Source organism: Pezoporus occidentalis, unplaced genomic scaffold (assembly GCF_034315485.1).
Source record: "Pezoporus occidentalis ecotype Australia unplaced genomic scaffold, CSIRO_AGI_Poc_V1 ctg4, whole genome shotgun sequence".
Classification (NCBI taxonomy): Eukaryota; Metazoa; Chordata; class Aves; order Psittaciformes; family Psittacidae; genus Pezoporus; species Pezoporus occidentalis.
This window is the reverse complement of record NW_026915724.1, coordinates 2,026,126-2,043,529: the sequence shown is the minus strand read 5'-3', so window position 1 is coordinate 2,043,529 and position 17,404 is coordinate 2,026,126. Positions and strand designations below refer to the sequence as shown.

Below are 17,404 nucleotides of genomic sequence, written 5' to 3'. Positions count from 1 at the left end.
CACATTTTTTGCCCTAGTCTGAAGTTTCCTGTAAACCAATGATAGGCTTGAAATGGAAAAAAAAAAAAATATATATATATATAAATATATATATGTGCCAAGAAGACACTGCGGGTCAAGCTATATGATTTCTGTGCAGATTAGGTACATGAACCCTCATTTTTGAGTCTAGTACATGGCATGCTCAAAATCAATGGCCACCTCACACTTTGCAGATTAGGCTTAAGGATACATTTGAGATCAAAGCCTTGAACTGTGTGTATTAACAGAGTTAATAAAGAAGAAAAGAAACAAAAAAAGTGATACCTAACTTTTTGTTACGATGTGAGCATAAAGTTGAATATTGCCAGCAACATAAACTATCAAACATGAAGCCTGGAGCTTTCAGTACTATGCACCTTCTTAATGCAGAATACCCTATTCTGCTGAACTGAAATGTTTGAAGGCATCCAAAGAGTTCTTGCTTACTTGTGGTGGGTTGGCTCTGGGCGTCAGCTAAGCCCCCATCCATCTCCCTGCTCATTTTCCCCCCCGCCCCCAGCAAGATGGGGGAGAGAACTGGAATGGCAAAAATGAGAAAACTCATGGGTTGATAAAGTCAGTTTAGTAAGTGAAGAAAAAAGAGGTAAATCCAAGCGATACAAAGGCACTCACCACTTCCCACCAGCAGACCAATGCTCAGTCACTCTGCAAGTGATGGCTACCTTGGAAAAACTCTTACCCCTCCCTCCCCCCCCTTCTCCCCCATGCTTTATTGCTGAACATAATGTTATATGGCATGGAATATCTCCTTGGCCAGTTAGGGTCAGCTGCCTCAGCTGTGTCCCCTGACAACCTCCTGCCCACCACAGCCTATTTGCACTGGGGTAGAGTGAGAAACAGAGAACACCTTGATCTTGTGCTTGCGCTATTCATCAGCGACTTAAAGAGTGGTGTGTTATCAACACTGATTTTGTCACAAACCTAAATTGTAGCATCATACAGGCTGCTATGAAGTAAATTAGTCCATCCCAGACAGATACAGTATACTACTGGGCAACAACAGAGTGGTACTGAATTCAGTGGGTACTGAATTCAGATTATGAAAGCAGGTGGTCAGAATACTATCATCAGCTCTATTCTAGCCTAAAAGTGGGTGTTTACCTTATTTGGCTATACAATATATAGAATTTTAAACAGCTGTATATCCTGAAGTCAACAGCCTGAAACTGTAGATTGTTATAACTGACCTATGAACGCCCACCTCCTCTAAACAATACTGTGTTTCTTTCAAGAATATACAATAAATCTGTATAAGAATTGGTAGGACTCTTTCCATGCAAGACAAACAAAGGCTTTCTTAAAACATGAGCTGTGCTTCACTGAACTTGTACTGCATTTTTTAAAAAATAGTTTTTTAGATTAAACCAATTTGTCTTTATTGCTTTTCAGTCTTAAATTTCATGGTCTGCTTGCTTCAGTATTTGAAAATCAATTATTTCAAAGTATTAATGTTATGAAGAGTTAGTTGGACAGATTACCCTAAAAAAGATTATTCTAAACATTCAAACTGCTTGAAATTATTTAGTGAGGCCTTACTTAGCTGTAAAAACAATGACTGTCTTTACATCTTACCCTTTTATTAGCTTACCAGCTCATTTTTATTCTCAAAACTCATGTACTTAAATACTACTCACTGTAGAGGAGCAGCCTGCACTGTCTCAGTGACAGGATATTAAATACCCTGCACTCTGTTTCCATTTAGTGTAGAAAGAATCTAGGTCTGTTGCATCCAGAAATGGAATTAAGTTATCGGAGAATATTGATTTCAACCTTGAGAAATGCTGTGGCTTTGTTGAAAAGTTTAATTGTGAAATAGAGTTAAAATAAAACTGAGGCAGAATGTCACCTATTAATTTCAAATGGAGTATTAGCAATACAAGACAAAATTAAGTTCTGAAAATTCAGGTTTCTGCATCATCCTTATTCAACTGTGATGTTATTACTGGCCAAAACCACTTGGGTTTGTTCCCATAGCTTAGCTAAAAGTTTATTTGTTGATATATGATCCCATAAAAACCATTCTCTGAGTCGGGATGGGAAAACAGCTTAGACATCCAGCCCTTCTTCTGGAAACGTTTTCTAAAGGCTCCATTGCTTTGGTCAGACTTTTGTGTCTGGGCTCATAACCTGGGAAGAGCAAAGCCATGAATCCCCCAAAGTTATTATTTTATATAAAGTGACCTGTTCTCAGGCTGTTATTCCAGCCAGGGAGGCCGGCAAGAGAGATTAGGGTTATACCTACCTACAGTATAATAGGCTCTTACTGCTAAGCTCCTGGAGGCTGAAACACTGTGGATTTTCCATGTATCTTAATATCCAGTTTAAGAAGAAAAAAGGATCAGGTAATCCATGAATTTAAGTGATACTGGGATCCCATTACAAGCAGAAACCTTTGGACCTTTCAAAGTTTTATATTCCATTGCCTGAAGCATTTCCTTGAATAATTTCTTGCTGAGTTCAGCATGCTGAACAGTGGGATCTGAAGTTTGGAAGAGGAAGATTTGGACACACTGGAGTTCCTTGAGATGTGAACATCATGCAGGAGAACAGCCATGGTCCACAGACTTTCAGTGCTCTTCAGGGCCAGACCCAGCATATTTCATTCACCTCAGTGATGACTCCCAGGGTGTGCATCAGAGCAGTTCCTGAGGTACATACACTGAGCACCGCAGGAGCAGGTACCCTTTGCCTGCTCCAGCGATCTTGCTGCAATGCCTCCTGCAACCCATGCACTTGGATTATGTCTGGGGAAAAGTCAGGCTGGAGAGAAGTCAGCAAGGAGGCCTTCTGGGCACCTGCTTCTTGTCCCTGCCTGAGGCTGGGAGATAGCCAGTGTATATAGCAGCCTCAGGAGCTCGGAAGCTCAGAAGTGATTTTTGAAATAGTGAGCCCAAATATTTTTGGCGGTACTTATATCAAATGGATCAGAAAACTGGAACAAGTAGGTGATAGGGCATCTTATTAAACTAACAATAAGACTGAAAACTACATTATTCTGAATTTTGCTCTTTTCTAGACCTGAGAAACAGGATATCCTGAATCCAAGGTTTTCACACACAAAAAAAAACACCAAGTCACACTACAGGTATTCAGGCAAAGGAGCTCTGTCTTATGACAAATCATATTCAATTCTCATTATTATTTGTCAGTCTCAAAATGAGTGTCCATCCTCAGTGAGAAATTTTAAATTCCTTGGTAAGTTTGAAGGAAGTACACAGGATGGATTTGAAAAGTCGTGTTGTGTTCTTCCATTTAATATTAAATATGTTTTCTTTTTTGTTTGTCTGGGGGGTTTTCCCTGAGGACAGAAGCACCACATCTTTACGTTCTCTTGAAATATTTTTTCTCACTAGTTCTGATGAAACTTCACTACTTCTGATGAAGAAGGAAGTGGAGATGCCAATGTTTGATGCTGATTCGGAGGCACACACCAAGAGTTGTAAAAACGGCTGCCTAAAAGGGATTATGTGTTCCTTGAGCTGTTATAAGCTTAAGGAGATATGAATAAATTTCCAAATTCCAAAATGATTAAAAAGATAGAAATACTCCCACAAAAAAAAAAGAAAAAAAAAAAAAAAGAACCAAAAAGAACGTTGGTGAAATGGAACCTATTCATGCCAAATATTGACAACACATTTTATATGAATAGGATGTCAGATGTCCTGGAGTTATTTATACAACTAGTCTACAAACAAGAACTGGCAGTACTAGAAAAAAAATGGGTTTCATCTGCTTATTTTTCAGTTCCAGAACATTTACAAACCTGTAGCAAAGAATAATCCACAGACTGTTGTGTTCAGTAGATTATACAACAAAGAATCAGAAGACTGGTTTGTTCTGCTATAATTTAAGGCTGATTAAGTCATGGTAGGGACTGTACAGATCATACATGATGTGCAGTCATTTTTGACCTCATCCTCTAGCCCCTAGTTCAAAGAGTGGAAAACATCTGAAATGAGACCAACTTTTCATAGCTTTCTTAGTCAGATACGGGCTATAGCATAGGCATGATGGTCGCTTTTCATGGAAGCTAGTTTCATTGTCACTATTCTCAATCATTTCTTTGAAATACATATAACAGCTTCATATCACTATTTAATTTTTATGTGTAAATTATTATCTCTCTCTTCCTTCTAAAGGTTCAGACAGAAGGAAAAGATGGACACTTCTCTAGTCCTTGGTATTTATCAGAGGATTTTTTAATCAACAAAGAATCACAGTGGCTGAAAATCTGAATGTAACAATTCAGGAATTACTGAACTACTGAAGTACAGTGCAGTTCAGTTTCACTAGAACCCTAAGCTTTATCGCATTTTTCTCTTTAGAAGCAAATCTGCCTTAGGCAACCTATTTTTGACAGACTAGAGTACATCCTCCATAAACCTAAATTCATATGATAAGCGCTTATTCATAAATCCAATTTTATCCTTATTTTGGAGGGAAAAACAAAAGATAAGGATCAGTTTCTACACTTGCCCTTAGCTGCTTCAGAAGAAGGAATGCAAGCTGACAAAGCTTCTTTATTTCTACTTATTATTCTAATTACTTATCCACAGTTTGGATCATGATTGCTTCTATTTATACTGGGAGCCTACACACAGCACTATTTCTGCATGACTGCTTGTCAAACAAACACCTCAAACAATGATAAACAGCTCCCTTTCATAATCAGAAATTCAGAATTTTTCCGAGGAAACAAGCGAAACATTTTTAAGATAGAAGGTGGCTGACCTGCAAATTGGAGATGTATACCTCAAATTTATTAATAGAGACAACTTGAAGTAAATCAAAGTCCTAAAATAAAAAATTAGGGCTCACAGTGCATAAAGTACACTTTCAGTAATAAAGCATATTTACACATGTGAAATATTTAAAGTTCTTAACATGTTATGCAGTATGCAGCTATACTTTGTAGGCATACTTTAAATGTACTTCAAATGATCCTGTTCTAACTAAAAGGCTACCCACGATTAGCATTAAATGAATGGGGTTTTTAACTAGGGAGAACAACAAAAGCTCTGCCTCTGATTTGAACGGTCATAAGAAAGAATGAGCGTGAAATACCAGCTTTCATTTACAAACAAACCAACATTTTAAGTCTGGTTCTAAAGTCTTTACACATAGTACATTTAGGAAAACAAAACCTGCTCATCGTTGTATGATAGGAAATGATGCAGTTAAGTTGAAGTGACAGTCAAGTTTCCATTTGAAAATCAGGGCGGCTAATGGGAAGCATTGACACAAACTACTTTTAGCCTCTGTGTAAGAACCTGACGTGCCAGTGATGTGCCCAACAGGTCTGACTCGCAGGCTGCTCTGCATGACAAACTTCCTCCATGTGCTACAGAGCAAAGTAGCACTAAGGAATTACTTGAGAGGAAGTTTGTCAACCTATACAAATTTGGGCAGAAAGAAAGGGACAGACAATTTTAAGAGAGTAGTACTTGATTTCCTTCCAAGGAGCTAACATAATGCAGTCCACTTGTTAAGAGCCTGCTGTGATGAGGTGTTGAAAGTACCCTAGTTCAATGGGCTGCAGTCAGCGTGGGATGCTGAGCAAATTTCAAGTTGCACCCTGAATCATGCAAGCATCCAATATGCTCACAACAGTTCTAGCACTCATCCTGAAGGTTTGCACATAACCCACGGCCACACAAAAAGAAGGTTAGAGCATATGGCAAGATTTTAAAGTGCTCTGAAAGACATCGGAGAACTTTACATGCAGCAACAAAATATTACATGTCCAAATGCTTCAAAGCTGTTCACAAGTATCACTATCATGCTGTGGGACTGATCCTGCTGTCACTCTCCTTTCATTTCAGCAACCCCCTGCTGAGAATCTGAGAGTATATTGGCTCCGCAACTCTTCATGCAATGACATGTACTGAAGAATACCAGCAGAGACAACATGGAACTGTTATTTGAAGATGCTGATGTAAGCGTAACTCCTTGAGATGCTAACAAAGGTATATGTATACAATTACAATATTTTGCAGGTTCAGATCTGTTCTGTCGTTTACCCAGTGTGTCTGCTCTAGCCTAACAGTTTCAGTAAGGTGAGCATGCTTCCAAACAGGTGATGTGATACCTGAGAAATTCCCCTCTTGTCCCCAGCCCCTTCCTCCACCATTCATCTTGTGTGAACAACCAGCCCGGAATACGCTATCTAATCTTAGAAGCTCCTTTTAGGACTAACTTATTGCCAGTTTTGGTCAGACAGCTGCTTTATCTTACCCTGTACTCAGGGCTCAGATTTTCACCCACTTTGATTGACACCAAGAAGCAAATTGCATTACCCTGTTAATCTTTTGAGATTGTCGCAAGGATCCACAGGCATGTTGGCAGTATGGTTTAACTCAGACCATCTGCTTCAAAAGTGAATGTCCTTTACACTTTAGATAAAGAAAAGCCTTTGCTAAACCTATACTACAGCAGTGGTTATTCAGGTAAATTTTTTTTTGTGCCAGAATCTGCTTAAGCAGTTCTTCTCCCCTCTTCTCCACTCCCCTGTCACCATTACAGCCCTTGTGGATGCTTCATTGATTATGCTGCTGCAACTATCTATCAGGACATATCAGTGACTGGCCTACAATTAATTTGCCAGGAAAAATGAAGTTATATTTAATGCTAGTCAGTTTTCATATCTATCTCATTCATCCTACAGGCCTGAAGAGATGCATCAAGACAAGGGGTGGCATGGCAGACGTACACGTTAGTGTCACCACTAACAGATTATCTGTGCAACCATGGCAAATGAGCTACACTAGAAACACGATTCACTGGGAAAGTTAATTCAGTTATACAGGCTGACTCACAACAGGAACAACAGGTTGATTGTGGAATACTGCAATTATTCTGTTCTCTAGAGAATACCTACACTAGATTGTCAGGACAACTAGGCTGATCTAACACTGTGCCACTTCTAAAATTAGCTGTCCAATCTATCCCCTCCCATGCCAGGAACACGCTCCTGCCTCCAGTCTTCCACCACCATGTGCATCTGCTGGTGCCCAAGGGGAGTCATAAATCTATTCCCATGTTTTCACAGGGTTCATTTCTCTGAACTGAGTCCCTGCAGGGGCAGGTGATGGTGCAAAGGAGCCAGCAACCATAAAGTTGGGAATAAGGTGGCAGAAAAGGGATAAGAGCACCTCTTTTGGCAGCAGGTAGCAATTAAGTTGATTTAGTTTTAGTGTCAAAGTACATAATGACTGATGACATACAAAGAAGTGCTTACTACCTGTCTGTCAGTCAATCCTCCAGTGAGCATAAAAGGGTAGGAAGGTTCATTCTCCTGACTTAATGTGGTGGCATGTGTTAGAACTGGGCAAAGAAAGTGAATTAAGTTCTGCTGAGCTGAGAGTTTTGGGAGAAGAAGAGCCATGGCTTGTTAGCTCCACTAGGCATAGGGGAGGGGAAGGTGGCTTTTCACCTAAGGGCTTAGGTAAACACGAGAATTTTACAGGAAAGTGCTTGAAGAAGTCAAGCGTGAGAGGAAACTGACTGAAGTTTGCATTTAGCTGCCTCTTTAATTAACAATGGGGATACATTCTGTGGAAATTACACATATAAGAGTAATTCTCTTTAGTCTCTATCCTGTGTAGTTCGTAAATTTTTATAGCCTTTTATCAATTCCTTGGTAAACAGTTTCTGAAATGCAACTCCTCTCAGTCGATGGTTCAACAATACAGAGACTTTGGTAGTACCAACTACAGGGGAAGAAGGGCTGATTCAGCATCCCTCCTAGCCTGAGATTTTCCACTTCTCATAAAAGCCTACGACAGATTAAAGAAGCAGGGCTGTAGAGATGAAGAAAGTCTGGTAATAAAATAGTGTGAGCTTAGAAACATGCTCTCTACTCTGAATACCTAGGTCTAGTGGAAGGTGTCCCTGCCCATGGCAGGGGGTTGGAACTAGATGATCTTTAAGGTCCCTTCCAACACAAACCATTTTACCATTCTATGATGATTCTACCATTCTATGAATATAGACACAGGAACAACAACAACAGCAATGAATTAGAGTAAATTGAGGGGGAAAAAAGATTTTATCCCCTCAGATTATTTCTCTCTCTCACCTTGCCCACATCACAGCCTCATCTGTGGGTGTGCTCTGCTCTTCCTACTAAGGATGCAGCACTGTTCAGGCAACAGCATAAGATTCCCATTGAGAGAGGATACAGCTGTCTGACTCTATAGGTGGTCATCTGGGAGAGGAAAGACATGGATTTCATTTTCCACTCTTAAATTTGTTGTCTATTTTAATCTAAAATTTAATTTTCTAAACATATGAACACTTTTAGGTAATTTTAAGGTACAACCATAATCTGTATTTGGAATTAAGCTACCATTATGATAGGATCCTGATTTTGTAGCCTGCATGTATGTTTACGAATACAGTGACCACCCCAGTTAGCAGCCTACAGCACTGCTCAAAGTGGACTTGAAGCAAAGTGCTTCTTCACTGGTGACATGTTTTCTCCTAAACAAGATCTGCTAAGCCAGTTTTCTTTTTAATTTTTCTAATAAAAGATCTGGGGCTAAACTACTGCTATTATAAATGAGATGAAACCATGACTTCTCTGTTGTGGAATCCAGCCCTTCAAAGTTTAGGCGGCAACTCCAGGTTGTTTTCTTACTCAGTATTGCTTATTCACCTGTTACCAGCCCCACAATGTTTTCATTCAACAGAGAAAAATTTGCTTGATTCCTACCTCTCAACAAACAGAAATTAACTGGCTTGCTTGCAACCATGCATGAAGACATTAGAACCAGCTGCTGTATATCTACAGCAGACCTCAAGTTAAGATTAAAGCAGTGTACAGTACCAAGTAAATTGACCTATGCAGCAGTTTTCTCTGGGAAGAATACTGAACAGAACTGTAATATACCTCTTCTAATTTTCTTGCGTCAGCACTAAAGGTAGATACTATTAGGTATTTGCTTCACATCATTTACAAGGGAAAAAAAGTTTTCATGGGAAAGTGTAGCAAGGAGCTGAAGTGGTAAAAGACTGGTGAAATGCAGGTTGTGAGAAGGAATCTGGGGCAGAAATAAGAGCATTAAACCCCTTCCTTTAGCATTTGCTTTCTCCAAGACTACACTGCACTCTAATGCTCATGCTTAAAAAGAATAGCCTGCACAAAACAGTTCAGAACAGGCTCCTCCTTCACTTCCATGACCTTACCCCGGGGAGAGGGCTGTCATGGGGTACAAAAGCCCCCATGTCCCACCAAGGCCCTCACCCACCACCCTGAGGCTGGGTTTCCTCCAGCAGTCAGTCCCTGCTCCAGCACTGCCAGCAGAGATTACTAATTATGGCAGAGTGGGTCTGTAGCGCTGACACCTGCCTCCCCAGACCTAAATGTGGAGCTTCCTTCACAGGGGCCTCCTAGAGACATCACATTTGAAGAGCTGTCAATCACCCATGCCCTGGGCCAGATTCTTGTAGGTCACCTGCAAGTGAAATATTTCCCCTTACTAATCCCCAGTAGCCACCAAGGGCTCTCTTTAACAATGTGAGATGTCACTATGTCAAACAAAAATGGTACTAATTTCTGCTGCTGAGGTGAAAGTTAAATTCTGTTTCCTAATAATTATTTTTATCGAAGAAGAAGACTGAATCAGTGACCTGTCCTCTGCCTTTAGTTTTCTTAGAGCCCTCTGTTCTTCGGGACAGCAATAGCCATGGGAATCATGGCTCTCTAAGGCCTGGCAGCTCCACAGCCCTGCAAATGTGCTGTCTCACTTTGCCTGCGGTTATACTCTAGTGCACAAAGAACAGCAAGAAAGCTGAGCATTGAACAGCCAAAGGAACCAGGGACCAAAGGACATTCCATCTCCCGGCTTTGGAGGAGTGATATGGGACAGGCAAAATCTACCTGCAAAACATGGTCTGGAGATGGCATCATCAGTAGGGACTTCTTAGCTAATACTGAAGGTAGAAACCCAAATCAAAGCATGAGCTTGGAAGTGTGTTACCGTTTAGGTATTCATAGTCCAGCTGATATGTCAAACCATATACTTGCTCCCTCTGCCAATAAAATTATAAGGATATAGATACTTGGGATTACATATGAGAGAGAAATCTTAATGAATTCAATATGGCACCTTTATGTGCTTACTTTATATGACTACTCAAATACATATATTTTAAAAACATAAATGTATTCCTTCTGTGGGGAGACAAAAATAGGGCTATTGGCTCTCTTGAAAAAAACAGCTTATGTAGCAATTTTTAGCTAGAGTTGGTTTAAAAATGAACTATGCACAAAGAAAAAAATACATCTTTTTCTAAAGAAAGACTTTCAAAGAACCCTATGAAGATTAGCAATGCATTGAAGCCAAATATTTCACAAAAAGAACTTGGAAACAAAATACTGGTATTCTTTCTTGGATTACTCTCAAACAGAGGCTTCCGACTATAATAGTATGCAGTACTTGTGTGATATGGACAATTGCCTTGGGACTGAGAAATCAGTTCTGCAAAGCAGTAAAAATGTTGAAGATCAGCACTTTGCAGGATACTGCCAATATTCTTTCTGGGACCAGTTACTTGCTGAGACACCCAAACTGACTTAGTGTTAGTGATGCATTTCAAATGCTAAACATGCCCTGCAGATCTGAATACTACTTTAGTAAATGATTTTTCCTTCAAGCATTGACAGATAAATCCCTTTAAGTCCCTCCTGCAACAGACCAGTGTTTATAAGCATACAAAAATTCTTCAAGAAAAACTGTGGATTAACTTTAAAGGGGAAGGTATATGCACCATGCAAAAGTGATTTTTACTGGAGACAGTTAAATCTATTGGCTGGGAATGAATTAATTAATTTTATAGAGAAAATATTTAGGAAAAAATAACAAGGTAGATATTGGTGGCTTAAGAAGATCTAATGGTAAATAAAGGATCTATTTCATAAAGCATGTATGAAATAGATGCATTTATGTCATTTTACAATGTCTTGGATTGTTTATTCAGAACAACTTCAGCACCAGTTTTTCCTAGTCAGCTGCAATAAGTCTGAAGCAAGCTAATACTTGAAGATTTGTTCCAAATGAGCAACTAGATTCCAAAAACTTTATGGTGAAGATTTAGGAGAGGATTAGCATGAATAGCTGTGTCAGTGCTGGTTGACTTTCAAATACCTGCCCATGGCTTGATTTTTCAGAAAATATTTGCTCAGTTCTGAAAAATCAGTTTCTCTGACGACTTTTTAAAAACTGAATCATCTGCAATCACAGGTCATTTGAAAATCTGTTTTCCTCCTAATGCTTTCTGGTAACTACACTTTTTACAGTTCTAACTAACAATAGTGAAACAGCAAAGAGAGAGTTTCTAAAAGTGAATCTTGTCAGCAACTAAACCATTGGTATGCCACATAAATAGCTTCACTCTTGGCATGCTAAATTTTCATGCTCTGATAAGATTTTTGGCATGATACTTTAATTATTCTTGCAAAGAACACAAATAACTGCACCGTGAAGCACTCGGTTATCTTGGTGTCGTTCCCAATCAAAGGCAATATGATTATATGCAAAACATCACTATTGCTATTACAATGTAAATAAGGCAGTAAAACCCTAATAAAGAGAGAAAAAGTATAATATATAATACACCACAGTGTATTAACTCTGCAAAAAGTAAATGCTCAGCTTTGTAGTCCCCCTAGAATAGGGAATAATAAAATCTGCTTTAAAATGCCTATATAAAGGCTGAAGAAGTAAGCCACTTTCCTTACGGAGTTTTTCAAACTCTCTTCTGCAGCACAACTGTCTCTGAGTATGTTTGGGGAAAAGGGGTCCAAAAGCTTCATGAATTATTCAAGAAATCTAGAAGCATTACAAAGGACATCCCACGACAGTTCAGCCCTGGCTCCGACCCTCTGCTCAGCACCACAGACTAAAGGAAAGCATAGCCAAAGGCCCTGTAGTTGGTGCCACAGGTGATTATTTTCTTTGCACAGTTCCCGTAAATGCCAGTGTAGGTGCAAAAGAACAGTCTTCTCCATACTCCTTCTCTTTTGCCATGCCTTCTCTTTCCATTCTGATCTCTCTGGACACATGGATTAGGGAGAAAAGTCAAGTGCTCCAGGCCATAAACTGTTTTGTTCCTGTTCATAAAAGGGATGCACACATGGAAAATCCTGGGTTATAAGTGGAAGTCACCACCTACCTGATGCTTCGATACCATTGTATAAATTCTGAACAGGGACTATGGTACAAAACCAGATATAAATACTCTGTGTCCTCAAAGCCAGTTCTGGGCAGCTCCTTTTTCAGGTACAAACTTATCCAAATTACACGACTGAAATAACTATCTGCTGCCAATACAGCCACATCCTGTGGAAAGGAACTGAAAACTGAGGTAAGCTCTATTTCACAGAACTTCAAGCACTTGATTAGACATAATCATTAAAATTGTAAAACCAAAGACTGAAAAACATGTAGGCATTGGCAACCCCAGTGATTGCCTATGCAACCCTAGTATGGTCGGTCCCTTATGTATGTGCAACACAGTACAATCTTTAAATACATGCTCATTTTATTCCTGTCTAATGCTGCTCACAAGATGGGCATATTCAAAAGAGCATCTCTTTCCCAAACCTGACCCATCATAAACCCTATGTTTCATGACAAAGAAAGTGGCAAATTATAAGGATGCCCTGGAAAGCAGCAGAGCCCACTAAGCAGAGCACTGGACCAGCACCTATGCTTCCAGGTTTGCTGCTGGCATGGTGGCTGATTTTTAGTAAGATGCTGATCATCCTTATCCCTCATTTCCCTATTTGTAACATAAACACAGTGGTAACAGCTTTCTTGGTAAAGTATTTGAGATAGATATACCAGTAAAAAGAGATAATAAGCAGTTTTGAGAGACAGGAGTTACACACCTCATACAACCTTCCCTTGTCAGTGGAAAGACTGAAAAAAACTCCACACCTTTCAGTTTAAACAAATCTAAGCATTCCTAATCCTTGGATCACACCTGGAACTATTTATTACCAAAATCTGATTCTGTGATGGGATTAGTTCAGCCTCAGTGTTACAGTAACTCCACTGTGGTTTCACTCTTGTAACAGGGAATAAAAATACATACTTCTGGAGTTATGTTTCATATTAGATGGTGAGCATATTTGCATGAGCCCTCATTTTCCCATTCAGATTCAGAGGATCCCATTACAGAGTTTTGTATGGTTATTTTCTACTTCTGCATTGGGTCAAGCTTTCCCCAGGGTACACTTCTAATTCATAGTCTTCTACATTATTATTACCCTTTTGACCTAACTGATTAGCCAAAGTTTGAGGCCCTGAGGGCTGTTTCTATTAAGAGGAGAAAATTATAAAGTCAAGCATCTTTTAGGCATATCTTGTTAAATAAAACACCTCCAAAGTCACCTGCCCTCAACTTCATTCCTGTTTCCTTGAATGCAAGAGATTCACACAACAGCAAGATATCTCTGCCATCCCTCTTGGAGTCTTTTCAGCCAGCACTCAAACCTTTGTGGGACTGTTCCAGTGCTCACGTAATTCTTTTAATTTCACTTTCTTTTCTTCCTTTGAGTCTTTTGCAATGCTTTTCCTCCTGCTTCATCTGCTTTTCTTTCATTTGCTTTTGTTCTTCTACTCCAGGTATATCCAACTTCCATAAAGATTAATATCCAGTCATACCCTTCTTCCACCTAGTTCAAGTGCCTGAGTATCCCCACATATGTTTTTGTTTCAGGAGGTGAAATGTGCCTGGGATTAGGTTGGAGGCTGCTGGTGTTTGAACTGCTACTAGCATAAGCTTACCTATTCCTTAACGGGTGCAGCAAGGATGCAGCATTCACCAAGTTTCATGTTATTTCACCCAAAGATGGGTGATTGCCTATTTTTGCAATGCTATGGAGAGCCATCTGATTCACCTACATACCCCATTTGGCTGGCTCCAGAATCTGCAGCCAAACCAGCACTTCTCGGGGTAGTGCCAGTGGTAAGTATGTGTGAAGGAAGCAGCCGTATCTTTCCCCAGCCTTGTCTCCCTTGCTGCTTGCAGGATAAACAGCTGCAATAGCTCAAAGGAAAGCATCAGGAATGAGAAGCCAGGAGTGTGGGAAAGGCAAAACGGTGCTTTTTGCATTGGTGTCAGCACACCTGGCTTGAAGTATTCATCAAACCAGCCTCATCCACGGCAGTCTCCCTGAGCTTTGTGCAAGCAGAAATGCTTGTATAGTTGACAACAGTAGCTGCCAGTTCTAATCTGAGAATTTGGATAGGAATGGAATGGAAAAGCTGTGAACTTTTAAATTACAGCAGTTACATAGAGTAGCATAAAGGGTCTCAATGCTTTCTAGCTGCCACATTTAAATAGCTATCCAAATGAATTAGAGAACACAACAGGAAATATGCTCATGATGAACTCTACCTTGATCCTGCACTGACACAAGGGAGTTTCGGTATTTCATAGCCTTAGCAGCTGGAACCCTTAAAAATTTTAAGAATGTAGGAACCTCCAAAAGACTGCTGTGAAAGAAAAGTCAAATTTATGGTAACTTGCCCAATGCTAAGGGTGGCATCTCTGGCACAGCACCCTTTTGCCCATATCCCCATCTCCTAGCCCATCTGATTACAGTGCTTTCCTCACAATGGGAGTCCAACTATTATCTTCAAAGCTGAAAACCCTGTGTAAAAAGTAAGCTGTAAAAATAGTTAGAGAATAAGCTGTAAAAATAGCTAGAGAGCAGCACATCAGAGAATGCCCTGTTATTATTTCTTCTTGCAGAAACACATTTTCAAATAAATCTCCAGCATCAGTTCTTGTGGCAATATATGCAGCATTCTCTAAACTACTGCAGCAGTTGTGCTGTACCTATAACTCCAATCTATAACACAAATATTAAAGCAGAGAAAAGGTGCATAACATCTATATTACCACATTAATCTCAAAAGGACACTTGGCTAATATAAAATTCAGCATCATCTTCATTGATGGCTCAGGGAAATAAAGTTGTAATAAATCGCTGCAAGGCAAAGTACTAATGATTGAATGAGGCTACGCAATTAAGATGTAACTTTTTAAATCGCCTTTGAGGTTAAACATAGAAGAATTATGAGTAAAAGGGCAATTAAGTGCCAGGCTTTTCAATCTAAGGTCTCCTCATCAAAGATTCAGTTACCTAAATTGTTTTTCACTATTTCACAGGAAGAGCTGGGTGTAACAATATTTCATCCCCCACAAGAGGAAGTAAAGAATACTCTTTCAAACAAAAGCATTACCAGGCTATCAAAATCTTTACAAAGAAAAATAAACCAATCAAGATTGATCTACTAGGGCTCTCAAGTTCCCGGATTCCTAAATGTTAACATAGGGTTATAAAAGGGAAAAGAAGTGTAAAATGTAGCCATTATCATCTTCATAGCACAACCTTGAGTAATATATATCTTAATGAAACATGAGCTTCACAAACATTGTACCTGATATTTCTATAATCTGCAACTTTTTATACAATTTTACATGCTGTGTTTAAAAATAATTTCCTTCTGAAATCTTTTGAGATTTATTTTTGAGGAGAAGTATGGAGTCACTTATGCTTTGATCCTGCAGATCTTAAATGACTTCAGTGTATATAATGTCTCTATTGATTAAAGCTATCCAAATCTAAGTGTATTCAAGATTGTGAAGCCAATGTAAGTTTACCTCAAGAGACACATGAAAAATCTGATACTTACTGACTGAAAAATTAAACTAGCTGCAAACAACAGTTGTGCATAAAACTTACAAAAGGACACTTTGCATAGTATTTAAAATAGCAATCTTTTTTCTACATTTCCTTTCTCTTTCCAAGTGACAATGTGCTAGTGCATTGGTATAAATCAGACAATTTTGTATTGTCATATCAGATTCCATCCAAGGTTTCCAAGGCATGTTAAGACGCAGCAATTGATTAACCAGACTCATTTTGTGAGGTTTCATGTCTATATTTGTAGCAGAAAAGAGTGGGGGAAAAGGAATATAAGATGCTTCTCACCCAAGACCAGTAATATTTCTGTTACTGTGCTGTAGATTTCACTACTGTATCTGCATGACATAAACAAATAAAAACCACATGCAATTTTCCCTTGGGCAGAATGAAAAGGGGAGAAAAGAAAGAAAAGAAAGAAGCATAATTGATGGATGCTAGTCACATCACTTTCTGCATGTCTGGAAAGCCCTCAGAAGGCATATGTATTCCAAAATAACTAAAGAAATTCAAAATTCACACCAGTTTGTTGCAAGAGCTCACAGTTTTTATTTTGAACTAGGAATGTGCTATTTTGCTCTAACTTAAAATAGCCATGCACAACCCTCCTTTAGGAAAATACCACACTGAAAAATGTTCCCTTAAGTTGCACAAGACAAAACTGATTTTCTTACTGATTGAAGTTAAACCAAAGTATCTCTAATTAAAAACTTACTTCCAGAGTAGGTAAAAGAAGAGTTCAGGACGACAGGAGAAAAAGAACTATATTAAACGTGGTGCTTTTTACCTTGGGCAAAATGGACATCTTTATCTTCAATGGCACCATAAACCTTGTAGCAACTGTTGCTACTGTACTGTCCAAGTTTCACTGCGCATCAATTTAAACAAGAAATGTCATTTATTGCTGCCACTCGCATTAGAGTAAAAAATCTGTTCCCTGAGTTTCAAAAGAACTTACAAGACTCTCCACGGATCTGTTTACAATGGCCTTTCCAGCTTAACATTTCAGCTTTCCTGACACAAGAAAAAAAGTGCAAATTACTTGAGTATACAGCATCATAAAACACAGCCACTGACATAAAAGCTGAAAATGTGCATACCAGCTTTTTATTGTGTGTTTACAACCTAATTCAAGTTTATGAAAAAAGTTTCATTAAAAGTTGAATTATTGCATATCGGGCACACTGGCATTACATTGACACTAAAGTAAAAAGCAGAGTTAACTGCATTGCTGTTTGGTGGATGCAATTGAGCTTCTCTACATACATCTGTAATTTTGAAAAATTCCTCCTGCTTCTACAACAACCCTCTGCTAATTTTCTTCAATTTTCTGCTCCACTAACTTAAAAGTCATTTCCTTAAGAAAACAGATGACAGACAACCTGAGTGACTGATTATATTGTGCCATCACTTTGTTTTTTCTCTGAGGCCTTGGTTTAAGAGGATGGATGTTAGTGTAAATGACAGAAAGGGGAGCTTCGCATAGGATTTCACTTCTGTTCAAAGACAAGCTAATGCAACCTCGCTGAGGTGCAATCAACTTGACAAATGGATGCTGTGCAGCCCTGTGCCTCCCACTGAAACCCGAGAGTCTGATTTACACAATATTCCCCCTGTAAACGGAGGGAAGCCCAAATTCCA

General features: G+C 39.1%; 1 protein-coding gene across 3 annotated transcripts in view; it reads right to left on the bottom strand.

Annotated features, from left to right (window-relative positions):
- STAU2 (staufen double-stranded RNA binding protein 2) overlaps positions 1-17,404 on the bottom strand; it is a 144,074-nt gene that overhangs the window by 24,530 nt on the left and 102,140 nt on the right. Inside the window, exon 13 of one of the 3 annotated variants that reach the window (XM_062633179.1) lies at positions 3,033-3,991. The exons of the other annotated variants lie outside the window; for them this stretch is intronic. Within the exon in view, the coding sequence (XP_062489163.1) occupies positions 3,974-3,991 (18 nt within the window). The 3' untranslated portion in view covers positions 3,033-3,973. Of the gene's footprint in view, positions 1-3,032; positions 3,992-17,404 lie in introns of those variants that run through there. 3 annotated transcript variants of the gene reach the window in all.